The 27,203-nt window shown below is 40.1% G+C and overlaps 1 protein-coding gene across 13 annotated transcripts in view; it reads left to right on the plus strand.

Moving 5' to 3' along the window:
- Nucleotides 1–27,203, plus strand: part of LOC128025257 (neurexin-1a-like) — a 168,914-nt gene that overhangs the window by 117,796 nt on the left and 23,915 nt on the right. For 11 of the 13 annotated variants that reach the window (XM_052611441.1, XM_052611435.1, XM_052611432.1 and 8 more), the window contains 2 exons: nt 12,486–12,667; nt 23,608–23,779. In XM_052611441.1, the coding sequence (XP_052467401.1) occupies nt 12,486–12,667; nt 23,608–23,779 (354 nt within the window). Of the gene's footprint in view, nt 1–1,709; nt 2,648–12,485; nt 12,668–23,607; nt 23,780–27,203 lie in introns of those variants that run through there. The other 2 variants (XM_052611444.1, XM_052611443.1) reach the window with 2 other exon arrangements.

Here is a 27,203-nt window from a genome sequence, read left to right on the forward strand (position 1 = left end):
TCATATTCTTTTAATATCTCAGGGAACAATTAGCTTGCTATGAATGCAGCCAACTGGTTCCCAGATGATTTCATAAACCTCTGGAAATGATGTTTTGTTGCATACAACACTGTGTATTGCTCAAGTCACAGTGATAAAATTGCCTTCCAAATAGAGCAGTTTCAGCTCCTGATGCAGTCTGTCTTGGAGCCCCTGGCGAGGCAGCTCTGATCACCCGGCTTTGTCAACTTTAATTATACAGTGCTAACGATGCTCAAAGCTGAGATGAGGGAGAGGCAACGATCTCCTTGTGTGAGAAGAGATGACACCAGTGTCACATTTAGTGCATCTTTCTTCACACTCCAACTGGAGTCTCTGTGGAGAAGCACACCTGCAGACTTCCTCCTTGAACCAACAAGCAAACACACCCACAGCATGGGGTGCACATGAGCGGGAGGGTGAAACTTGCACAATATTTATTTAGTGTGTTCTTTTTTGTTTCATTTGTTAGTGACAAACTCACAGTTATAAATCAGAGATACACTGTATTTGGGGTTTTGATTGATGGCACTTTTAAACTGCTCATTTACACATCCTATTCCACTCGTTAGTAGAATAGATTGGGTTTTTACCTAGAACAGTGGTTCTCAACGGAAGGGTTGTGACTAGTCATGGACAGTAGTGTAAAAAACTAAGCTAAATGCTAACCATATAATTATGCAAGTAAATTCTAAATCTTGCCTTACATTTTATTCTGTGAAACTGAAAGAAAATATTTTGAGTAATCAAATGAAAGTCAGAAGGGTTCAACGTTGTTTTTTGCTCCATTGTATGAACAAAAATAGTAAAAAAAAAAAAAAAAAGTAAAATATGGTCATTTATGTTCCACAGAAGAAATAAAGCTGTACTAGATTGGAGGTTAAATAATGACAGAATGTATATTTTTGGGTGAACTGCCCCTTTAAGCAAATGTTTCCTGTGTCTTTTTATTGTTGATGTCAAAGCCTGGGCATCAATCTAAGCAGTATTTTGACTTGGTACAAATCGGGCAGATGGCAACATGCTTGGGTTGCATGACTTGCCCTCATTTTCATAAACTGTAAAATCAATCTGTTTCATCACAAAATCTGCAAACAAAATGTCAAACTATAAAACACCTTGCAAATTTATTCTGATAAAAACAGACTACAATTACAATCCTTACTTGAAACAATGAAGCAACTGTTGCATCTTGCAAGAAAGACTGCTATTGAATCAAGTCAGGCACTGTCCATGGTGCTGAAGTGCGCCCAGTGAGAGAACTCATTCAGCTACACAATGGCCGAAGAGGGATGATTATATCAAGGTTTAACTAGTTTGTGAAGGGAAAAGGAGCCCACACTCTCTGTGTTCCAGCTGGACTCTTCTCGAGCCACCCCTCTGTCAAGGAGAAACGAAGACAGGAAGAGCGAAAGAACGATTAGGAGGACGAGACACGAGACCCCCTTCCACAGCTGCACGCGCCTCCCTGATGATCGTGGGGGAGGGAAGGAGGAAAAGAGGGGGAGGAAAACTCAGCCAAGCTTCACCGTTCTCCGTTTCCTCTTCTCTTCATTCAGAGGGTCTTTTCCTCTAAGCATGCTGCTTATGCTGAATGAATGCTTCCGCTACAGAGACACTGTAAGGAGTGAGAGAAGAGGAAGACTTTCTTAACGCTGACATTTTCAGAAACTCTGACAACCTTTTTCACGTGCAGACCACTTTTGCCCTTTCTTGGTTCTCTCTTTCTGTTCTCCTGTGATGTGTCTGCTGATGTTTCCTCTGAGAGTCAGTGCGGTCTCAGCCAGCCAGGCAGCAGCAGCTCTTGTGTGGTGTGTGTGAGAGAGAATATGTGTGTCGTTTGGGGAGGGGGAGAGGCACTCTGTATTGAGTTAAATGCTGCAGCGGCGATCTCGTCTTGTGTGTGCCATCGCTTCTGGTAGTCTCCCTGCTCCTCTCCTTTTCTCTCAACGGGGATAACGAGGGATGCTTCCTTGTCTTCATGGGATACAGCAGGGATTCATGTGATAGGAAAAGTCCAGGACTGCTGGGAGGTCTGTAACAAAGGCTGCTCACTTTTTTCTCCCTCTTCTCAAATACACCACTACGCCTTCCTTACTGGAGTACTGGATTGTATTCTGTGGTTTCTTTCTTTTTCTTCCTGCAGGATTTTGCGTTTTTGAATGCCATGAACAGAGGGATTTAAACCAGGATCATTAACCTTCTGAAGTTTACCTTATCTATGCTCTTTATTTTTTATCCATATCTCGGAAGAACTCTGTTGAAGTTCCCTCTCCATGTGGATTCGGCACGTGCTGTTGTTCTGTCTCTCCATCAGTGATTGGGCTGTTGCATGGTCAGGATCCAAGGCTTGAGCGGGACATGGATTGCCAGGTGGTCTAAGGACGCCCCTCTTTAAAGTCCTTGCACTCCGGTAGCATGCTGCGACTGTGGCCCTGCGGGGCTCCTGGTGGTCTTGCTTCCATCCTGCTCCGCATCAGCCTGCGTGTGGCTCTCTGGCTGCCACCGCTGACATTGGGGTCAGTCCTGGCTCTGGCAGAGGGGCCTGGGGAGCTGTACGTCCCTCAACATATGCCTCATCACCTCATGCCTGCCGCCAGATCCCACGCCCCCCTGCGGGCAGGACATGGTGCGTAGCTTATTCAACTGCCACATTCACCTTCTCACCACTTTGCCATTCAGTAACCTTTCGTTCCTAGAGCTCCTGTTTTTCTGTGTGCTGAGATTTTAGCATAAGAAACGATATCATGCACTTGTAATATCACGGTAATTGGCCGAGCTCTGTAAGTGCACTTGCGCAATTATTTGGTCAGGATGCAAATGCGATCTTTAAGAGGTGTTTGTGAACATTATGCAGATGCATTATGCAGAGTACAAATGTTGAGAGCATAATGTTGGCTGCACCACAATCACTTAGCGACCAGCGATTCAGCCTTCTGTTATGCTGACTATCCTTGAATACATGCATCTTTGTGTTATTTCTAGGGGCCATTGAGGGGGTTGTTTTTATATAAGCACTGGGGCAACATCCTTAACCTCTCCTGTTCAAAAGGCCACATCCGTGCACACCGACTTGAGCTGACCTTTGACATGGTGAAATTATATTCAAATTGCATCGTGGTCATCGTAGCTTGTTGTGTTGTGTGTGGATTTAATGCAGCGAACCAGCCAATTAGGTCTAGAAGGGACAGTGGACAGGCTTTTTTTTTCTTCTATTAGACCCGAGAGCTATCCTAAGATTTTCACACTGGGGCACCCCCCACACCTCCTTTGAAACTCTATTACTTCTACATTCCCGTTAAATCCCACTGGCCACCACTCTTGAGACCGGTATACAGTATAAATTGAACACCTTCAGCTTTATTGCACCAGATCCCCCCCCCCCCCCCTCCCAGATTGTGTTGTAATGTCTCGTTGTGGCTGCCTGTTTAAAACTATCAGGGCGATTTCCACGCTGTGTGTGCAGAGGGGCTTGAGCTGTCAGTATGTGATCCACTGCACTTATATAACGAGACCTGGCTGCATCTCAGCATTATCCTCACAGATAATGCTTTGATAAAAAAAAATACTATTGAATAGAGGCAGGAGGAAGAGAGTGGAGGCTTGTGAAGTGAGACGAGTCATTTATCATCCTTTCTGAAAGGCTCTTAGTTTTTTTTTTTCTTTTTTCTCTACCTCCTTGCCTCTCTCCCTATCACTCTTTCCTTCTGTCTTTGTGATATTCCTCTTTTCTGTGTGTGTGTGTGTGTGTGTGTGTGTGTGTGTGTGTGTGTGTGACACAGCTGGCGTCTCTAATGGCAGGGTGTGCTGAGATCACAGAGCCCCGCTGCTCGAATGCGTCCCCCCAGGCAGCGAGGCAGCGCATCAGGGTCCATTGCTTCTGCCTCTGCCTCCCTCCCAGCCAAGCTAATCTAAACCTCTCAAACCTCCGGACCTCTTTTGGCAAAGAATATTCAGCGACATTGTTCACAGCTGAGCATAATTCACAAGCGCTGATAATAATAAACTGAAACCGCTTCCGGCTATGTGTCTGCTATGCTATTTACAGCACCAGTGGACACCACCTCAGCCAAACTGCTAATCTGTCCAGCCCTACCTGCTTCAGCACTGTTTTAGTTCGCCGTTTGAGAACATCACGAGTTCTGTTGTTGTAGCAAAATTGTCATTTAAAAAACATTTACATTTGGTTATGTTGAGTGCAGAAAATTGTGTGCATGCACCCTTGTCTGTGTGCACCAGTAAATGTGTCCTCTCTCCCACTGAAATGACTGGATGGGAACTAAAAAATAAATAAAAGCAGAATTCTGAATTATCAGAATTAACCTGGGCTCCAGCAAAGTGGGTGTTCCACCACAGTTTTCCCCCTCTCAATTTGCTGCAGTCTTGCACTTTTATCTCCTCTTTCCTCCACAGTTACACCGACAAATATAACAGAAGCTACATTTAGATGAAGTTATACAGTAGAAGAATGCTGCATTCTCTCACACCTACAGGAAAATGATCGAACCATGTAGGTTCAACATTACTCCCCCTCGTATGAAAAAAAAAAAAATGTGTTCATGTGAGTGTCTTCTTTCTTGCATGTTTCCAAAGGCTATTAATGACTATGTGAGCTGCTTTAGTATGCTGCCCCTCTCTTTCTCTCTCTTCCATCACTGCAAATCTGAGTACAGTTGGAGTAAGTGAGCTTATGAGGTTGAGTAACCTTCCTCTATCTATCTCTGTCTTATTTGCTCTCTTTTATGTCAGAGCTATAGTTTAAGAGGCCTGAATTGCTGTAATGAGGGTGAAGCATAGATTTTGCTTGTGAATGGTGCTGTGCCCGGCTATATATGATACTGAGAGGCTGAGAATTGGAAGCGTAGGCTGTTTTGACTAAGAGGGAGATAGAGGGAATTAAAAGAGGCAAAAGGATGAGCAGAGTGGTCCAAGTCTACATGTACTTGACAGTGTTATTCCACTGGGAACAATATAGCATCACCACTTGCAAACAGTGAGACATTGAGTGACTGTACAGGGCTGCAAGCTGAACTCTATAGTGGGTGCATTGTGTATGGGTGTGCGAGTTTATATGAGAAAGACATATCATCCCCTTGATAGTATGGAGGTGATTGATTCTTTAAATGCTATACACTCTCCCAAGAGAATCTGCAGAAAGAGAAGGAGAGAGTGAGAGAGAGATAGAAGGAACAATAGCTTTGGTGTGTAATATAAACCCAGTCGAGCCAAACCTCCAGAGATTTCTCATTATGTCACTGTAGCTCACACATGGGGCTCAGGGAGGCTTAGACTGGACGTACTGACACACACACACACACACCTGCAGAGATTATTACACATGCTTCCGTCTAATAAAATAGTTATTTTTTAATTCATCGCTCAAAGTCGACATACATTAGCTAGCTTAGTTTTTTTTTTACCTTCCTTCCTTCTTTCCCTCCTCTTCCTTCTTTCCCTCCTCCTCTTTTCCCTCCGCTTTCTCCCTTTCTTTACTTCAGCCTTTTCCTCCCTTCTTCCTTTCTTTTTCCTTCTCATCCTTTCTTTCCTCCTAACTTTTTAAATTTTACCTTCCTTCATAAATTTTTCCATCTTTTTCTCCTCTTCCTTCATTTCTTCACTTGTTCCTTTTGTTTGTTTGACTTTCTTTCCTTCCTAACTGCTTTTTCTCTCCTCCTTCCCTCCTTTTTTCCTTCTCTACTTTATTTTTTCCATCTTTTCTTTCCTCCTTCATTTTTGCCATTCTATAATTTAATTCCTCCTTTACTTCCCTCCTTTCTTCTTTCCTTTCTTTCCTCTCCCATTTTCTTCCATTGTTTTTTTTTCTTTACTTCCTTGCTTTTTCTGTCATCCTCCTCTGCTTCATTCATTCCTTTAATTTCATCATCTGTCATTTATTTTTCTTTCTTTCTTTCTTTACTCCCAGAGTTCCTTCTTTCTTTTCCTCCTTCTTTCCATCTCTGCTTAAATTCTTTCTTGTCATTTGTCCGTCTCACCTACCTTTCATTCTAACTTTCTTCCTTTTTACCTTTTTTCTTTTCTTTTTTCTTTCCTGCTTTCATTTCTTTTCTCATTCCTAAATACTCCTTCAATACAAAATACAAAAAGTGCAAATCATACACAATACTGTACACTCACAAGATAAATTTACACGCTCACACACCCCGAGGCTAAGCCTCATCTTCTCCCAAACCCCCTGGACGTGCTCAGGAGCCGAAAGCTCGTTATAAAAACACAAAGCAAATCAAAACAACATCCACTAAAGTGCCACAGCAGACAGGCTTTCAGCCAGCACAGCACTGACTGCTCATTCCCAGCTCTACCCTAATTAGCCCTGGAAAGGTCAGCAGGAGCTCTACCACGACCACAAACCCCAATGCTCCCTGCCTCTTTCACTCTTCAGTGGTCTCTTTTCACATATGAACTGCTGTTTTTCATCTGAGTCTGTGAAGGAGCATAGAGTCGGCTGTGGCGAGTATCCTCAAAGGTTAATTGTTCTGCTATAATATGCTGTATAACGCACTGCTATCCAGATTTGTAGAAAATTCAGTTTGTGCCAGGCTGTTGTCTTTAAATTACATTGCACTAAACATGAAATTAATCAGAAGACTTTACATTTCACAGTGGGTTTTATTGTTTTATTAGTTCTGATTCATTCAGCCCCCTCAGGTCTGACAATAACTGACGAGAGTATTAAAGAAATGAAAGGAACATGTTTTGACAATGCCAATGATGCATGTAAAAATCAAACCCATGAGGCATACATGAACTGAACAGTGTTAGAGCTGTCCATGTGGACTCTCGCCTGTGTCCCGAGGCAGCCAAGCACCCACCCACCATAGAGCCTAAACTCTCTCCCAACCGGAGATGAAGTCTATTTCAGTCAGCCGGAGGATTCCTTCACATGCAGACAATAAAACCATGTGTTGCACTAGACCTGTCACAAACATGACGTCTGGTTTTGAAACCTGCGTCTTAAGTCGATTCTTGGAAAGGGAGGGAGGGAGAAACCGCAGTCAAATTTACGAACGCTTCTCTCTTGCTGTTTCTGCGGAAGATAACGGCCAGTTTACTACACACACATATGCAAAGATACACACATTCATCTACACATCCGCACCCTCTTAGGTTGGCCGGTGTTCCGCTCGAGCTGTTGCCTGTAATTACCCAGTTGGTGTGGAGCTCTGTGGTGTCAGTCTGGTAATTGGAGCTGCAGTAATTCACTTTTTAATTGCCTGTTTATTATTGCAGAAGCCTCAGTTTTGTAGTTGCAGCACAGCTCGCATTGAATGTTTAATAAACAAATACAATGTCACAGACTCATATTTCACGTAAACATTATAATTGCTTCTCATAAAAAACCACCAGCACACTCTTGCCCACACACACACACACACCTATTCTTCTCAGCATAATGGAACAAAAACAATTTTCTGTCCATTACCTGCCAGGTGGATAAGGTAGCAGAACACACAGAAAATAATATACCACATACCTGTAAAACATACAGTGGGGTCCAAAAACTTTTTTTTTTCACCTGGAAACAAACAGAAAACACAGTTTGAAAAATTTGAAATATAGGGAGAATATGGGGGGAGAATATGAATTATATTTATAGTTGCAGGGGACAAACCGCACAGTATATATAATATATATATATTACATTTACATTACATTTGGTCATTTAGCAGATGCTTTTATCCAAAGTGACTTACAATTGAGGACAGTGGAAGCAATCAAAAACAACAAAAGAGCAATGATATATAGTAAGTGCTATAACAAGTAGGTTGTTTTTTTGGTAGTTTTTTTTTTTTTTTTTTTTTTTTTTAAGAGAAAATAGAAGAATATTGTAGAATAGTGAGTGCAAAAGTTAGAGGGTAAAATAAAGATGGAAGAGATGGGTTTTAAGCCGATTCTTGAAGATGGCTAAGGACTCAGCTGCTCGGATTGAGTTGGGGGAGGTCACTCCACCAGGAGGGAACATTTAATTTAAAAGTCCGTAAAAGTGACTTTGTGCTTCTTTGGGATGGCACAATCAAGCGATGTTCACTTGCAGAACACAAGCTTCTAGAGGGCACATAAGTCTGAAGTAATACGTTTAGGTAAATAGGTTCAGAGCAAGTGGTGGTTTTGATGAATTCAATGCCTTGAATTTTCTGCGAGTAGCTATTGGAAGCCAGTGCAAATTGATAAACGTGACGTGTATTATTTTCGGCTCATTAAAAATTTAACTTGCTGCTGCGTTCTGGATTAATTGTAAAGGTTTTATAGAACTGTCTGTCTGGAAGACCTGCCAAGAGAGCATTGCAATAGTCCAGCCTGGACAGAACAAGAGCTTGAACAAGGAGTTGTGCAGCATGTCCCGAAAGAAAGGGTTTGATCTTCTTGATGTTGAATAATAATATATATATATTATTAATTTATACACTAATTTATTGCATTTTATTTACAACAATTCCAAAAATTTTAAAGTTTAAGAGTAGTCTCAGATAATTTTAGGACGCCACTGTACACATTTTACCCATATGATTATAAGTTTGAAACATTCTTAAGCCACTTGCAGTGTTCTTGAGACTTGTGAAGGTTACAGTTACAGAATCCCATTTCATTTTTGGTGGTTTGAAGTGTTACTTTAAGATTTTTGTATACTTCTCTGTGTGGGGTCTTCACTTTGCCATCTGTTTATTTTGACAGCATTTTCATACCAGTGGGGTGCATGTGTGTTTGCGTGTGTGTGTGTACTCACGCGATACATTGGATGTGCAGAACTGGATTGTAGTGTGTGTGCGTGTGTGTGTGTGTGTGTTTGCCCACTGGGTGAATGACTCCAACCCTGCAGAGTTTGACTGATGTTACTCATTCTTGCATGCAAGTAGGAGGTGGGCAAACCAACACAATGCTCCGTAATTTTCGACCAAACTGCCAAGGGCCCTCATAATGCGTCTGTTCTAAGGAAAGAGGCATCTAGGGACATGAAGCAGAATCGAGTGGGAGCTCAATTCATTTCCCAATCCAAGACACTAGCACATTGTTTTGTGTATCTGAAATGTTTATAGATGGAAAGTCAGCTCAGCGCAGCTTATAAATATTGTGTTTTCAGCAGTATGATGAGCCCCCAAGACAATGACTGTATTGGATGTTGTAGATTTTACATTTAAACATGGATCTGAGAAATCAGATGATAAAATATTAAATTTTATTTTATTTTATGTATGAAATGATAGTTTTTAAGAGGGGACAAGGGGATCGGGAAATTACACAACAGATTCGAACTTAGATTTTGTCTCGATGTGTCAAAGCACACATGCTAACCCATAGGCTACATTAAAGGGAACTTTTGCAGTCTTATGAAAATAAAGAGTCTTAAAGGTATAATTCACTGAAAAAATTACATTCTGTTTTTATTTAATCACTCTCATGTTTTTTTTTAAACCTGTATGCCAACAGCACGAGGGCTAATAAATGATGACAGAATGTTCATTTTTGGGTGAACTATTCTTTTAAGCAAAAGTAGTATTTTAGTTTGTGAATAAAAGTGGAGAGGGATCCATATGGAGCCTCCAAGACCCTGGCAGAAGAAGAAGCTGGTGCGTAATTTAATTTCACCAGCACATAAAGGAGATTACAGCTATGATGGGATTCCAGAGGGCCAGGTAATATCTATCTCATTAGAACAGCTCTCCCAAGCATTCACACAGCTTTTCTATGGGGTAGCAGTCGGCCCTCTCTCCTTTGCCTTTTCCTGCTGATTGACCTTAGAAGGGCGCTGGAGTGGAAAGACCCACATAGTTGTAAGGTAGCGAGGGTCTTCTTTAAAACCCAGACCCAGCTGTCCACCCAGCCGAGATGATGGAACATATTTAAGGGGCTAATGGTCTGGCTTGCACAAAGAGCCTGCCTCATTTAACAGCATCAGAAAATAGACTTCAGAGAAGAGGTTTAACCCCGTTAGAGGGAGGCCAGCAAGCTCCTTAACCACATCAGGGATGGGAGTGAAAAGTCAGGCCGAGGGAGATAAGAAAAGAAAGAAAGAATGAAAAGAGGGTGCCTTGGAGAAGCTCCCGAGTAGTTGGGATGAGAGCCAACTGCACAAACAGAATCCAACAGATATTTTCATATTTCATATGTGGAGTGATGACAGGAAACAGGGAGAGAAAAGGGGAAAATAAGATCAAAACTTGACGCAGGCCAGATTCAAACCCACTTTTCCCACTTTTGCAACACATCTTGGTTTTGAAGCATTTGTCACTATACAGTGCTTCCAAGAATACGGCGGGTATTTCAAGAGAATTATTTCACAGCTCTTTGTATTTCATAGCACTTCACAGACTAAATTATTTCAGCATAATCAATAATTCATGCTCATTTATTTACTTAATCAGTGGCTGCTTTAAAAAAATGGATAATGTTCAGTCAGCGCCCTCTGAATGAAGTACTAATCCCTCTGTTAGTGGTTTCTTTTACGATCGGTTGTCTCTTAAAGGGATAGTTGGCCCAAAATTGTCATTATTTACCCACCTTCATGTCGTCCCATGCCTGCAAGACTTTCTTTTCTTCAGGGAAACACAACATAAGATATTAAAAAAACATTATTTCACTGTGTATAACTGTATAATTTTGCACAATTACAGGGAACTGATCCCCTATAGTAACTACATGTTATTAATAATATCACTTCGTATTTAAATAATTACTCTCTAACAAGGATAACTTACAAGTTGTATATTTTGAAAAATGACTATTTGTTTTATTTGCCTATACAGTTGGGGATTTACTATGTAAAGACATAATAAGGGAAGACATTCTTCAAAATATTATTAAGTCTTCGATGTTTGGAGGACATGAGGGAAAGTAAATGATGTCTGAATTTTCATCTTTGGGTGAACTATCCCTTCCAATGCATGTATGAGTCAGATGTCATCTTGTATTTTTAAAAGGTGATTGCGCTTTGATTAACTTTCAGTACACTGTGCATTACCTATTTGTTTCCCAGTAAATCTCTGCACAGCTTTACGCTTCCCTTCCCAGGCAAATCCATTCACTCACCCACAGCTGTGAATTGCAGTCATACTGAGCGACAGATATGAGGCAGGCAGCCGTAGCGGTTCACACGGAACAGATTTCAGCAGAGCCGAAATCTCATCCGTTTCCTCTCCCTATCTGCTTCACATACATGATGGCCTGTGCGCATATGTGTGTGTGAAGTTCAACCATCTGAGCCCCGCTAATGAGCAGAGCTCATTTCCCTGCATTTCAAACAAGCCCGACTAGGGAGTCATCACTAACCAGGCGTTAGTTTGCGTGTGAATCCGTGAGTAGTCCTGAACATTTGTGTACCCGTGTAAGCGAATGTGCCTGCCCCGAGGGTGTTGTTTTCGGAGGGGGTCAAGCGGATCGCTGACACAGTGTGAAACAGTCTCATTGAGATGAGTTCAAGGGGGCCGGCAAGAGCCCGCAGGTGAAAATCACACAGAGTGGAGCTAATGAACACGGCTCTGCAAATAGAGAAACGTGCCAGGAAATAACCCAGCCCTTTTGAAACCACTCTCAGCACTTTGCTCTTCTGAGAGCTCCGGCCTCCTCTGGGTTTTTCCGCCGCACTGCTTCGCCGCCCGTCTTATCTGCATCTGGAGCTCAGAAGCGCAGCAGTCACGCTCCGCAGAGAGGAGAGTGTTGAAGTGCGTCTCGCATCTCCCGAGGCTGTTATCTTGAGGTTGATGAGCTCTTTGCTCTGCGAACATTACCCCGACTGCACCTGCCACAGTAGAAGCGCGTTCGCCCCTGTTTTGCTATTGAATTCACGCCTGATCAAGAGAGCTAGCGCAGTCCGCCAGTTAATGAGATCAGCTCCATTAATAGTGTCTCTCTCTATCTCTCGATGCAAAAAGCTTGACGTTGATTTCCCATTGAAACCTTCCTGCAAGCGTTGAATCACAGTGACCCTGCTCACAGTAAGCTACCTGCCTCTGACACTGTAATTAGCTCCATCAGGCATTAGCATGCATCTCGCTGAGCAGGAATAGCTCTATAGTCTGGTCTGTGCCATGTTTGCCCACCTTTAGGCAGAATAAATGCATGTAGAAGTAGGTGCTGGGCTGGGGGCTGAGGGACTGGATTGATTGTCCGGTGTGTCGGCGGGTGAAGAGAGCGGCTGTAATCAGCTCAATCAGCCCCGGGCTTGGATGGGGGGTTGTGTGCGTTGAGTGGTTGTAGCAAAGCGACTCTGTTTAGCTCATGCTTCGGCAAACACAGGTGCTCCTGGTGACATCAACTTACCAAGGGTCAGATAAGGGCTATAATTTAGCCAATCAGGGGCCAGCAGGGGCTGTCTGGCATTCTGATGGGTTCATCAAGAAACTCCCGCACTGCATGTAATGGAGCAGGGCCGTGCATATGCATGGAAATACTTTTCCCACTTACTTTGATGTATTCACTTAATATTCTGTTTATCTCTCTATCTCGTTCTGCAGCGGGAACCACATACATATTTGGACGTGATGGAGGGCTCATTGTGTACACATGGCCGCCCAACGACAGACCGAGCACACGAGCTGACCGACTGGCTGTCGGCTTTAGCACCCAGCAGAAGGATGCAGTGCTGGTTAGGGTGGACAGCTCTTCTGGCCTGGGAGACTACCTGCAGCTTCAGATTGTGAGTCTTACACAAACAAACACACACTTGCTGTTGGGTCACAAAGTTTGAAGCCACTTGTGATAATTATCACGTGAAAATTCAAGTGAACATTTTATTTAAATAATTTACATGTATTTCAGATTTGATTGGTATTTAATACAAACCCATTTTTCTTTAATGCAGCAGCAAAAAACTGCATGCATTCCACAAGTTTGTGTCAACCCTGATGATAATTGTTATCCAGCATTATTTGAGAATTATCCAGTGGGTTGAAAGAACATCTGACCGTCTGTGCATAGAGTCGCATGATAGAAGCCACAAATATAGTCATTTAGACCAAGAACTATTGCAGAATCCCAAATACACTTAAATAATATTGGACTTGAACATAATATTGAATATTGAACTATTTTCTCTCAGAAAATGTATCAAATAATTGAAAATAATTGGCAAGTATCATGATTTAAACTTGGAATTTTGAAGTCGAAAGAGTGTGAGTATTTTCTCGTTTTATTTTAAATTTGGAAAACTATTATTATTATTTAAATTTTTTATGCTATGAAAATTTGGTGTTGAAACAATTTTTGCTCAGAAATTGTAACTAAATTTCACAATAATTAAATAATTCACAATGAATCGGCAATATTGATTTAAACTTGGAAGACTGAATTTTTTTTTTCTTTTTTCTTTTTTTTTTTTGTAAAACGTATGCCAACAATTTTTTATTTTTTATTTTATGTTTTATTTTCATCTATGAAAAAATTACTTTTTTTACATTTTATGTCATGAAATTTTGGTGTTTAATTTTTACTTAGAAATTGTTACTACATTTTTACAAATAGTTACAAAGAATCACACATTGATTTAAACTTGAAATTTTGAAGTAGAATAGAAATATAATTTTATGGTGTAGTAATTGTTCATTTTACGTGAGAGTTTCGGTTTTGATTTAAATGTTTCAAACTTTTCAAACTTTATTTCCAGGGTTTAAATAAAATAAAAATAGTCCCAGATTTTCAATATGGTCGATATGGACATTTGGTCCCAACTGTTTGAACTTGCTCAAACCTGCACAGATTTCCCTGAGCATCCCTGCTGTTCATTCATTCTCACACAACCCCCAGAGTAGAAATTCACAGAAAATCATGCTCCCGATGAGCCCTGTGAATGATCATTAGGGTAATCACAGTGTTCTACACCACCTCCAACACTCCAAGTGCTGGTCTGTTTTAGAAAGCTGCAGCGCCTCAGCTCGCCCTCATGAATAAAATCTGTATAATGTTCAGAATAGAAGGCGCTACCAGTGCTTGCTCAGAGGATGCTATTTGATAGAACCCGCATTTCCTATGACATGCTGTGCTGGAGGAGTGGGAGGTGGAGGAGGTGGAGGAAAGGGGGTTGGAAAAGTGTTTGGCACTGAGCTTCGAAGAGTTGTATGTGTTTTTATTTATTTATTTTGCATGCGTTCTATTTTTTTTGACGCCCACTCCTGCTGTAATCACAAACTTGATTCCCAAAAGAATCAGCTCTCTCTCTCAGGGGTGGCATCATGGCGTGACGGTTGCATGACTGCCTCAGCAAATGCGTTCCGAGCTCGGTGAGGTAATGATTTCTCTAGCTAAGCCCTGGAGTTTACAACGCGTGCTGGTGTCTATTTATGACGTACTTCACGTTTTTATTTAAAGGGGAAGTTCACCTAAAAATGAAAACCTCAAATTCCAAATTGGATTTTCTCTTAAAAAAAAAACACACACACACAAGTATTTTTTAAAGAGTATCCTGACAGTTCTATTCAATAAAATAAAAGTAAATGAGAACTGGGATGTCAATCTTTTTTTTTTTTTTTTTTATGATTAAAAAAATGTGTTTATTTTGAAGCTCATTATCCTGTTCTGATTTTCTTTTTCACGAAAGAAAGAAATTCCTGTTTTAACACAATTTCCGTGACATAATTTTATTTCTAGTGAACTTTGCCTTTAATAAAATACATATTCTCCACCAGAGTTTGCATGCCCTGTGCCCTGTGTAAATTTGCAGCGCCGATATGTTGCTTCAGTATGTGTTATCGATCAGCAAAATCACAGAAGCTCAGAGCACAAGAATGATATGGGATGCCAAGTAGACTGCTGTAGGTTATGATTTACCATCTCATGTACTCGGAACATTGTGTTCCTCGCTTCTCGGTTCAGATATGCGCTTTAGAATGCAAGGTGGTAGGTAGCAGTGATGTCTTCGTGAAATGCATCTTAAAATGAGCTCGCAGGAGTTGCGTAAGCCCAAGATATGTAACACTTTACATAATGCCTGTAATTAACATTATCACCGATGATATATTTCCATATATTGGCATGACAATTAATCAGGCATCCATGACTGATGTATGGCTTTTTGGCATAGGGATGGCAGGGAATGTTTATGAGCAAATTAAAGGCCCTTAATGTCTTGATGCGATTAGCGGTGGATATCTAGGCTAATTCTAATGTGTGACTGGTGGAGTCTCTGCAGTGCTACGTCTGCCATTTTTGATGCTTGTTGGACTGATGGCTGCTAAGCCAGCATAAAAGGTATTTACTAAATGAATCAGCCTTGTGTAGGAGGGTAAATTAGCTGTACCTACATCGCTAACCGTCCATAAAGCAGATATCTAATACCATTTTTACCTCATAATTAACAAGGGGGAAAAATATTTTCCCTTGCATTTCCGTTAATTATATTTAGGCACTTACAAGATTATGTAAGTCAGTATTGACATCAATGGCGAGACTGTTCAGCGATGTAACGGAATGTTTTGATAAACCTGTCTGTACGCTGGGAGGATATCATTATCCAGAGACTGCCTTTCTGAAAGTGAATTAACTTAGGATCATTGACCATGTTAATGAGCGGCCCTTGATGTCCTGATTTTTCAAACAGACAGTGGCGTCCCTCCCCCCGCGCCACGTTTCTGCTTATGACCCTAAACACTTGTGACAGAGTTCATTTAAATCTCATCATATCACCATCACTGGGGATTATCGTTAGTCATCGTTCACCCCAAATCATTGAGCCACTTGCTCATGCAGAGAGAGAGAGAGGGAGAGAAAGAGAGAGAGAAATAACAAGACGGATAGGGAGAACTGTAAGGAATGGTGAGACAGGCACTGTACAGAAAAAGAAAACATTGGTACACATTCTTTCACTCAGCATAACATCGCATTTTAAGGGGTAATGGCCTATTAAATGCATTTCTTCTGCTCAGGATGAGCTTGCCAGCTGCTCGAACCCATGGCCAAATGCCCCGCAGACCACCTGGCCATTTGTGGCAGCCTTGCAAGCCGCCAAGCAGGACAGGAGCGAAGGAGAAATGGATGATGACTGTGAAGGAGTCAAAGCCAAGTGATTATACCCCTGGGGTTGACCAGATCATTAGCACTTTCTGACCTCTTACACTCTTGATGGCAAATGATTGTGTGTGTGTGTGTGTGTGAGCATGCGGGCAGTCTAATGAGCACATCAGTCTAATTGAAGAATGGTGACGATCACAGCTAACTCAGCAGTGTTAGGTACAGAGGTGTGAACAGTAGCACTGGAAAGAATGTGTGTGAGAGAGAAGGAGAGAAAGGAAGCCTTCCGAGAGCACCTGTGTTGCGATGTTAGCAGAACGGGAACACTGACCATGTTAAAGTAATAGTTTACTCAAAAAGCTTGTATCACTCATTCCTCCATGGCGAACAAAGTGTGAATTTTTGAAGAATACACTGGAAGTGAATGGAGATTAAAAAACTGTGAAAAAAAGCATCACAAAATGATCTTCAAAGTGGTCAGTGTGACTTGTATGTTATATTACCAGTATTTTTGAGCCATATAATATCACCGTCTCGAATGCAGTGGTGTCATTACCACTAAAGCTATTTGTGATCAGAGAACCAATATTATAAAGCATTAGTGTGCCATATTTTTTGTAGTATACAGTATGTAACTTGTCCATATGACACTACCATTCAAAAGTTTTTAATGTTGGATGCATTTATTTGATCAAATATGCAGAAACATTATTACCATTTTAAAATTATTTTCTATTTTAATATGTTTTAAAATGTGATTTGTCTCTGGGATAGCAAGGCTGAATTTTCAGCAGCCATTATTCCAGTCTTCAGTGTCTCAGAAATAGTTCTAATATGCTGGTGTGTGCCCAAGAAGATTTTTAATTTTTATCTGTTGAAAACAGTTGTGTTGCTTAATATTTTCTGTGGAACCTGCAATAAAATTTTCAGGATTATTTGATGAAAAGAAAGAGCAGCATTATTTATGTAGAAGTCTTTGCTGTCTCTTTTAATCAGTGTAATATGCCATTGCCTTCTAAAGGAAAGCATGAATTTCTTTGTTTAAAAAAAGACCCAAACTTTTGAACGGTAGTGTATGTAGTCCATTTAAATTCTTCAGCAGAAGAAAAGATCAGTGCATTAACTTAACTTTCATAGCTTCAAATTACAGACTTTAATATGGGAAAAACATATGACAGCAGAAGTCTATGTAGAATGTAAAGCACAATTCATATGGACCAGTTTCATGATACGATCATGCTGCATCTTTGTAGTTTTAGTGCATTACAGATCCAGTCCAGATTCACTTTGTATGAAAAAAGATAATATTTGCCAGGATATTATATTAACCAAAAAAAAAAAAAAAACTTTTTTGTTCTACTGAAGAAAGATAATTTCCATTTTGGGGGGGACTGTTCCTTTAAAATAGGGAAATTGATATTGGATCCATATAATCTTTTAATTTTTTTTTTCACCCATATTTTTTTTAATATTTTGTATATATTTTTATGTCTCCAGTCAGAGTGACTCAGGGCAGCCGGAGAGACACATGCTCACACATGCACGCACACTTATTCACATTTAGATGGAGGTGAAAGTGAAAGAGAGCGACAGATGCAGATTTTCTGCTTCACATGTGTCTGAGTGGGCAGGACATACCTGGTCAGACATGAGTGACGTGTGACATGGCTCTTAGTGACAGCAAAGTGTCTGCTGACCTCATACCGTCAGTGCAGACTAAGCCTGTCTCCACCCAGCAGCTTAGATGGAAACAGCCAGTGCTTTGGAAAAATGCCATTTTGTTTCTCTCAGTTGAAACCCAGCGGCATTTGTTTCCTCTCTCCACTTACCCGGATAATTTGAGTATAAGTCACTCATGCGCTCTGTCATTTTAACATACCGTCAAACTATATGCCAGGTCATTATACAATTTACGAGTGGTATGGAGAACAGTTTGCGTGGCCACAGACGATTTAATGTTTGGTCTTCGTCAGCCATTTTTCCTTGAATAAGTGCACCATATGGCAAACTGTGCCTTTGCTATCTTTAGTATCTGAAAGGATAAGCAGACAGATGGCAGCAGAAGTAAAAGCCGAATATTTAAATTTATTCATCAAAATAAAAGAGACAGGTGTTCTTTTAAATGCTCTCTTTATGACAGACTCAGCCCACTCGTTCTTTTGCTTTAAAAAAAAAAAATATTTACCACGCTTTTTTCTTCAGATTAGAGTCAGTGCATGAAAGAATGTGTTACTATTGAAGCCCAGTGATGGGTTGACAAGGATCACTACAAAAATAGCAGTGCTCCGGTCTGACGTGGATTTGTCTATTGTAATATGAAATGATATTGTCTACGAGAGATATTGCATTCAGGTCAGCGCTTGTATTTGTTTGTTGTTGGGTTTTTTTTTTTTCTCTTGCAGCAGTTGCAGCAATGGGGAGACAATGTGCATGACTTCTTGGATATCTTCTGTAGTAAACAACGCCCATAGAATGCAATTTGGTTTTCAGGTTCGAGAGGAACTAGGACAGAGTGCTATTTTCAGTTGTTAGAGAACTTGGAAAAGAATTCTCTGCTGCCAAAAAGATTCATGATCTCACCAGATCCGGTCCTTACCAGAAGATAAAGAGAGATTGCGAGAGCCAGTAAATACTAGAGCAGGAGAAAGAGACACGAAGAGAGGAGGAGGAGGAAGGGGTGAAACAACAAGAACTGCTTGCCAAAGTGGAATTATTCTGCGGACACAACAAATTTATCCGTTTCACCAAACCTGCAGTACTCAAACATAAGGGCACATGCTCTCTGGAGCGTGTCACACACGGTGTGATATTTTGATCTAATATCAAACACAGGTTATTTATGAGAGCGTATATTGCTTGTCTGGGTGTTCTATCCAATTAAGCGCATTCCCTTGGTGTTAGCTTGAGCATAACTGAGAGGCTCTTTATGTAAAGTGGCTGAGGTTTTCTGGATGCACCAGCTCATTTAAGCTGAATGCCATGGCAGATCAGCATCCCCGCTGTGGCACACACACTCCGTCATACTCCATAAGCTTCTGCCTGCACCTTTTCCTAAAATAAGACACATCATTAGTGGCTCTTCTGTCCTCCAGGTTTCCGGAGCAACCGTCCCAGACCTTTGTGTGTGTGCGCGTGTGTGTGTGTGCGTGCATGCGTGTGTGTGTGTGTTTGGCTCCTCTTGATTGAAATTTTCTGCCTTTTTCTAATATCACAGTTATCCATCGATTTATTTCGAGCTTAGAGGGATAGTTCACCCAAAAATGAAAATTGTCATCATTTACTCACCCTTATGTTTTTCCATACCAGTGCAATTTTCTTTGTGGAACACAAAAGAAGATATGTTGAAGTCAGTGGGTGGTTTTGGACCCCATTGAACTTCATTATATAGACAAAAACAGTTACATTTCTGAAATATCTTTTTCACAGCTTGTGTTTCAGGTTTGGAATGACATTAGGGTAAGTAAATGATGATCGAATTTCCATTTTAGGAAAATTCTGCCGCTTGGTAAACCGCCACTTTAAGGCAAGACCCCACAGGCAATTGTTTTTTAAAGCACTGATCAATATGAAATTGTGGGCTATTTGGCTTTAATAACTTCTCTTCTTCATTCAAATATACACATTTTATTACACTTTATCTATTTATGTCTGTAGATTTAAATTACAATGCATATCTTTAACGGCCATTTTCTCTAAATGATTTTTTTTTTTAAGCACTTACATACACCAAACTTTCCAGTTTTATATTCTGAAAGTTTTTACAGAGGTTTTTTCAGTGATTAAAAATATTCAAAGTCCCCTCTCTGAACACATTTAGCTCTAAGATATCAACAAAACATGACATTTTAACCAATATTCCAGATTTCAGGTCTGTAAATCTATGCAAAATTGTGCATTTTTAATTAGGTAATGCCTCATCTGCATATTTAAACATATCATTTTAGAAAACGTGTAATAAAAAAAATGTACTGACTTAATGTACTGTGAATATAAAAATTGGGAAGTGAGGTGATTTATTTCTTTTTTTCACCTGTGGTGTCTTGCCTTAAGTAATAAATAAATATTTGGTAACAAGTATACTTTTAAGCACAAGAAACCTGCTGCTCTGAAATATATATTCTCAAGTTCAGAGCAACTGAATTATTTTTGTGTCTGGCAAGAGGAGGTCGTTGTAGTTCCTGAGTAGATGAAATGCTCTGTCAATCAGGATGGCACCATGGTTGACATCTAATTGCCTACAAGAAACGAGAGAACTCTAGAGAACAGTGTTGCTATAACAACCCCCATTGAGTCTAATGAGAATCCAGTTGTATTAGTTCTTTATATTTAGAGCTGCACTGCAGGTCTCGGTGGAGAGGTGACATGAAGCTTGAGACGGACAGGAACGGCCGAGAAGCAGCTGTGTGGAATCAGGCCTTCCTTTTAAATGACACCCCATCCTTCTCTCGCTTTAGGGATCATTTAGCGAACACCAAATCCTGAGCAGAGCACCCAAAACATTTGTTATTCTGTGATAATCTGGGATTTGGTGTCACGGCTCACTTTTGCTCTCCCCTCCCTTATGTTTAGCCCCTGAGGCATTCATAATAGAGCTGCCTTTTTTTTTTTTTTTAACAGAAAATTCTGCGAAACTGGGACATTATCACGTCCGGGACTGAATGTAGGACGTTGGGTGTCCCTCTTAAACTATGCCCACTTTAAGATGCAGGAAGAAGACCCCTGTGAAAGTCCAAACGCACTCATACAAGTCAGAACTAACTTAAAAATGCTTACAGACTTAATTTGCATGTCCACGTTCCCCCTGGCCAGGATGGTGTTGATTCAACGCTGCCATTTCCGTGTTTTCAAAAGGCCTGCCACCCGTGTTGGTCCCAGCCACCAAACTGAGAATGAAGGATGAGGTCAGCTACCCGAAGGGACGGCCTGGACGAAAGGGTGAAAGAGAGGTCGTTCTCCAATTAGAAGGGGGCGTGGCATGTCACAGCCCGTTAGAATGCAGGCCAAGCTCTCACATCACTTCCCTGACCACAAAGCTGAAAAAATGGGCTGGAAGTGAGAGATTGGCCCTGGAGAAATGATGTTAGAGAGCACAGAGGAGGGTGAAGGAGACACTGCCCCATTGTTCCCGGTGATGGAAAGAGGATAGGGCTAACAGGCAGAGTCTATCTTCATTATGAGGTGTGAGAGGCAGAAGGAACATCCAGCTTCTGCGCAGCTGGAGATGACAACATAGGGTGTGTGTGTGTGTGTGTGTGTGTGTGTGTGTGTGTGTGTGTGTGTGTGTCAGAAAAAGAGACCTTGTGAGTATCCAGACAAAAACACACATCTCCTGGGAGGGTATAATGAAGTCTGGTGTTGAGATTTGTCCTCTGCTTGCTCTCTTCCTGCAGATAGGTCTGAATTAGGGGAATTCACAAAGGGATCTTCTCATGCACACCTCATTTCGTTATTTTCAAATGCCACATGTAGCTTTTGCAATCTGCAACAAATCAATGGAAAGGACCACACGTTCCCACAGCAGCCCATTTAAGTTTTTTTTTTAACTAATGGCCTCCATCTGTCGTGAATATGTCAAATAACAATTTTCATGATTGCTTGCACTCATGTGCAGGCTTGTAATAGCGTTCATAACAAGTTTGCAACAAGTTTTTTAGTTAACCAAGTAGTGCATGTAGGCACGCAGGTCATCAAGCAGAGCACAGAGTGGGCATAGTTACGTAGTTTTATATAAGACACGCACCAAGTGGATCGAGTGAGTTATTATTAGCATGTGCTTTCATGAGAAGTGGTTGTTTACACATGAATATGTTTTATTGTAATTAGCAAAAGACAACCCACCCACTGAGCTGCATCAAATAGGAAACCATTAAGGATTGAGGACATCTAGTGGTGTGGAAGTGAAGCACACAGTGTGATTTCACACTCACTGCTTGCATTAATAAGACAGAAACATGCATTGATGAGAATTTACACTGAAAATGACAAGCATCGCATCAGAATACAGATTAGATTCCGTTTCAGTGAGACTGTCACACATTATTCTGTATGACCAGCATATTGCCTTGAGGCACTGATTTGGAGGGGAAAAATCTTATAAGGTTATTTTTTTTCTTGTGATTTCCTGTGATTCGATTATGTTATCTGCCTGGAGGCTTGTTGAGAAACTTTTGAACGTGAACGGGAATGAAAAAGTATTATTATTCAGTTTACAAGGCTTGATGTGTGACACAGTCAATTTTATTTTGACATCTGTAGCCGTTGTGCCACCCTCTTTAAAATTATGGATTGCTGCTGGTAATATTGTTCTGCCATAAATGTAGCATGTAAGTTTATGTCTTTCCATCTGTGTTGTTTTATAAACACATAGATAGATAGATAGATAGATAGATAGATAGATAGATAGATAGATAGATAGATAGATAGATAGATAGATAGATAGATAGATAGATAGATAGATAGAAAACCCATCTGCTTAGTATGGGGTTCTGATTCTATATATATATATTGGGTTTTGTATCACCCTGCAGGATTGATTCAAAGGGGATTGAGTTGAAATTATTTTAAGATATGAGAAGAAAGAGGACACGGGTGATACGAGAGACATGAAACTTGCATAGCTATGCAGGATATCAATTGCCTTTGACTGTAGCGTCATTTATTACAATTTTTGAATCGCAGTATTCTATAAAGCTAATGTTTTTGTATAATCAGCATTTGGCTGTTTAATTGAACTTTGTAGAAGGTATCAGCTACAGTATGTCTCTCATATCGCTCATTTCCATTCTTGTAATTAAATACTTTCAACTGAAATCAATATTTCATGTCCATTTATTTCTTTAATTGGTAAGTAATCGTGTAATGACCAGGATGGTGTACAGTCAACCGATCATTAATCCAAAATAAACTACTTTAGGGCGATACTTGATCCTCCCGCTGCACGATGGTGTCCTGATCGACCTGTCAGGATTTATTAACCTGTACATCAATTACGCATCACATTCCAAATGCAATAATACACACTAAATTTGATTTCATGCAATATTTTCTAAATGTCTGAACCAAAACCATAGTATTCTCTCTATATACACAGACATAACAAATATATCCCCGTTAATTATTGTCAAAAGAGAATAGCAGAACTGCTAAAATGGAGAAAAAATACTTGCCAGTTTCTTTATTACTATTCATTTCCTTCATGTAATAGCCTCATTAAAACATAAATTATAGATATTTTTGTTATTAAATATGAATGCCGCCTTTTGCTGGCAAATTAAAGTGGTGGTAAATCTTTCTGATACATTTTGCTGTCAGGAGAAATTGCGCACAGGCTGATAAACTATCACCTTGTTTGGTCCTCAATAAATTCGGTACATCTGTTATTCTGCCAGTTAAGATGGAGTATAGCTGCTTCTTTATGAAAGCGTTTATTAATAATCAAACATTGTCTTCTGCAAGGTTGCTAAAACAGAGTGATGATCATTAAATCTGGTGTTCATATGCCAAAATAAGCTTCATATGCTTTATGTTGGCGGAATGAATCAGAACATAATGACTATGATATAATCTTAAAGTCCTCTTGTTTTATCTCCCTCCCTCTTTCTTTCTTTTTTCCCCTTTTTCTATCTCTCTTTACAGGAAAGAGGAAATGTCAGAGTGGTGTTCAATGTGGGCACCGATGACATAAACATTGAAGAAACCTCAAAGTTTGTAAATGATGGAAAGTACCACATAATTCGCTTTACGAGAAGTGGTGGTAACGCCACCTTGCAGGTGGATGATCTGCCAGTCATTGAGCGCTACCCAACAGGTAAGAGCCCTCAGCCTTTATATGCATGTTCACACACACACAAACACACACACACGCTATGCAGCGATGCAGCTATGCACAACGGGAACAATAAAAGGCTGGCAGAGCTCAAGAAAAAGAGTCTGAATCACAGGGTTAAGAATAAAATGCCTTTGTCTATGATTGTGGTTTCTCACAGTTAAAAAAAAAAAAAAGGTAACCCTGGTTTCCTTCCCAAATGTCAGCAGAGATGATTGCTCTTGGGGCTTTAGAAGGCTGAAAATGTCAGAGCCAGGGTTATCAAATTCGCCAGCCTCTCAGTCGCCTGAAAAGCCCTGACAAAAGCTTGACAAGAGATCAGAGATGAGAAATAATCCCATTGCTCTCGTTTGTCAATCATGATGAAAAGGAGGCGGCTGTATTAGTCTTTTAATTTGTATTTTACATCGAGCTCTTCTTAAACCATCTCTTCCATTACAGAGATTATTTGCTCTTGATCTTCGCAAACGTCTTTTCTTCTCGGGAGCAGACGTGATCGATTGTTGGTGGTAAATGTTAGAGTGTTCGATGACTGAAGTGGTAATGAAGCTTGGAAAATCTCATGCTTCCCATAAGTGCTACGTTGCTCATCATTGCGTTCAATACAGCTTGTCATTAAATTCGAAATGCGCAGGGAAATGCAAATGTATACTCGTGAGACACAGTAGGTTCAGCTGTAGATACATTGCGTGCACACAATTGCATTTTGTATTATTTAATTTGGAGAACAGTAAGATTCTTAACAGGATTATCCAAATCCAAGAGTTGACATTTTGTATTTACGACAGCTTAGGCAAACTAGGACATACGCTGAAACAAAATAGCATGGAAATAGACATAAGTTATTGGAAACAGGACTATAAAGAATATAGAGGGACAGGAATAGAAACAGACACAGAGAAAGTGACTGTTTTTTTCTAGTAGAGACCCTCTCATTGTTTTAGTGTAAACAAACAACCCAAATACTGACAGCGTCTTTCATTTGGAGTGGAAGACAATTGCTTGTTATTTTCTCTCCGCTTCCTGTTTCCATTGTGTCTTGTGGATTTAGTGAGCAGTGCACTTGTGATTGCCCAAATACTAATGCATCGTATGTCCGTGGCAGAATGGGAGAGACTTTTCCAATGAAATATATGAAAAAAAGAAGATTAGTCATGACCGCTTCATTTTAATCAGCGCTTGATTGACTCCTCTCTCTATTAAGCGAGATAATAAATGCATAGAATTTAAATTGACAGTGAGGGAGAATAAAATGGGGGGTTTGTTTATCTTGAACAATTAGCTCTGTAACTAGTGTAGCTTTAGCATACAAAGAAATCGTGCCATTTTTCCTCCCAATCTTGACCTATGCTGACATTCTTTCACCTGACCAGTTGTATTGTAATGCACTTGTAATGTAGTAATTACATTTAGTAATAACAGATGTATTAAACTAAACTAAGAAATGGAATTTACAGAGTAAAACAATATTTGTATATTTAACTTCCTTCTCATTTCAATTCATCCCCCTGAAGTTTTGTCCGTTTTACTTATTTACTTATTTACTTGTTTTTACTTAAATTAAAATGTATTAAATCAAATTAAAATAAAACTTCAACCAAAATAGCATCCCTGAATGTGTATCAGGAGTGTTTTTTTATTGCATGCTTTATTGTTATTTTAGTAGAATGGGGAGCTCTTTGGTCTGACACTGACTGGCAGAAAGGATAATACTTGAAGCAATAGTTCACCAAATTACGAAAATCATGCCAACAAGTTTTTCTCCTGCAGAACACAAACTTTTTTATTTGTAATTTTATTTTACTTTTTATGTAATTATTTTTTGGATGAATTTGGCTGTTTTTAATTTAAATGTAACCCAAAACAACACAGGACCCCACTTTTATTGTACTGCTCAAAAAAAAAAAAAAAGGAAACATTTCTGGAAATATATTTTATTCTGACATGAGAGTGAGTAAATGTTGGTAGAATATTCATTTTTGGGTGAACTATCCTTTTAATTTTTCTTAATGCCTACATGAAATGTAGGATTGAGAGTGAAATAAAATGCAGTCCCTGTTTTCAGCAAACTTGACAAAAAATTCTTAGTTCTGACAGCTTAAGTAATCACAGATTTTGTAATTTAAAGGATCTTTAAAGGAACTTTGATGAAAGTTGAGGGTCACAACCCCCATATATAGCATTTAATATCACTTATGCTTTTTGGCCATCTGTAGAAATTTTAAATGGATGCAAGTACTTAAGTAGACCTTTTTCACATTTAGTTAAAAAAAAAAAACGTTCCTGACAAAATTACCGCCATACAGCTACTGCTGGGCACAAAATGGCCACAGCATGAGGTTTGTACTGGCAGAGGGATAAATTGAGGTGGTGTTGCTGTCCTTGAAAACCACTGTATATTGCCTAACATTACAAAAGGATGCAGAACATATTTTAAAAGCACCAAAATGTTTCCTGGATCATTTAGATGCCTTTGCTGAAACAGGAAAGCGTCACAGCCTAATATTTTGAAAGGAAAAGTGTTCAGACTATTAGCATGCTAAGCTAACTGGGCAGTCATTTTCACTTTACCAAGAGTCCCTAAGGCAACTGCCCCCTCATTTTAAACCGAACATGACCACTGCGTGTGTAACTGTGTGAGTGGGCTGGTGTGCGTGTGTGCGTGCATGTGTGTTTATGTGCATTCAAGCAATCATGCGCACAACTTGCCCTTAGTCATCCGGTCCTACTTCAAGAGCTCCTATTGCTTTTTCCCCTTCTTGTCTTGTTTCTTTTAAGCTATGATTTGAGACAAATTGCTCCTTTCACTCTTGATTACTGTAGGTAAAGTGCACAAGTGGACATAAATCAAAGTTAGACCTGACAGCACATGGTAGGAGAGAGAAAATGACAGAATTAAGGTGGGGTGGGGGGGTACAAATGAGTGAAAGTATAAGGAAAGGGGCACTCATTGCAATAGACTAAGACTAAGTTTCTCACAGCAGAATATCGGCACTCTCAAACTCAAGTCCAGAATCAAGCACTCCATCTCTTCCTTACATGCAGCCCTGTGAGAAGCCTTATTTCCCTGTCCGCGGGTGTTCTCCTCCTGCAATCACCTATCAAAAAGAGTATTGTGCTGTGTTTGAGAAGCAATTTAGTCATGTCATTTCAGTGTCGGATACAGAATAAAGAGCTTTACCTCAAAAGTGCAGTCGACTAGAGCAGCCATACTCATGTAAGGAGGTATACGCTTAAATTACTTTAAAGGAAGGATTTGCCAAAATTTCTCACCTCTGTCATTTCAATCCTGACGTTCATTCTTATGTAGAACACGAAATGAAATAGTTTGCATCCATTATATGTTTACACATTCCTTCTTTTGTGTTCCACTAAAAAAAGAAGGCCATGTAGGTTTGAAGATAGC

This window comes from Carassius gibelio, chromosome A12 (assembly GCF_023724105.1).
Source record: "Carassius gibelio isolate Cgi1373 ecotype wild population from Czech Republic chromosome A12, carGib1.2-hapl.c, whole genome shotgun sequence".
NCBI classification, from domain to species: domain Eukaryota; kingdom Metazoa; phylum Chordata; class Actinopteri; order Cypriniformes; family Cyprinidae; genus Carassius; species Carassius gibelio.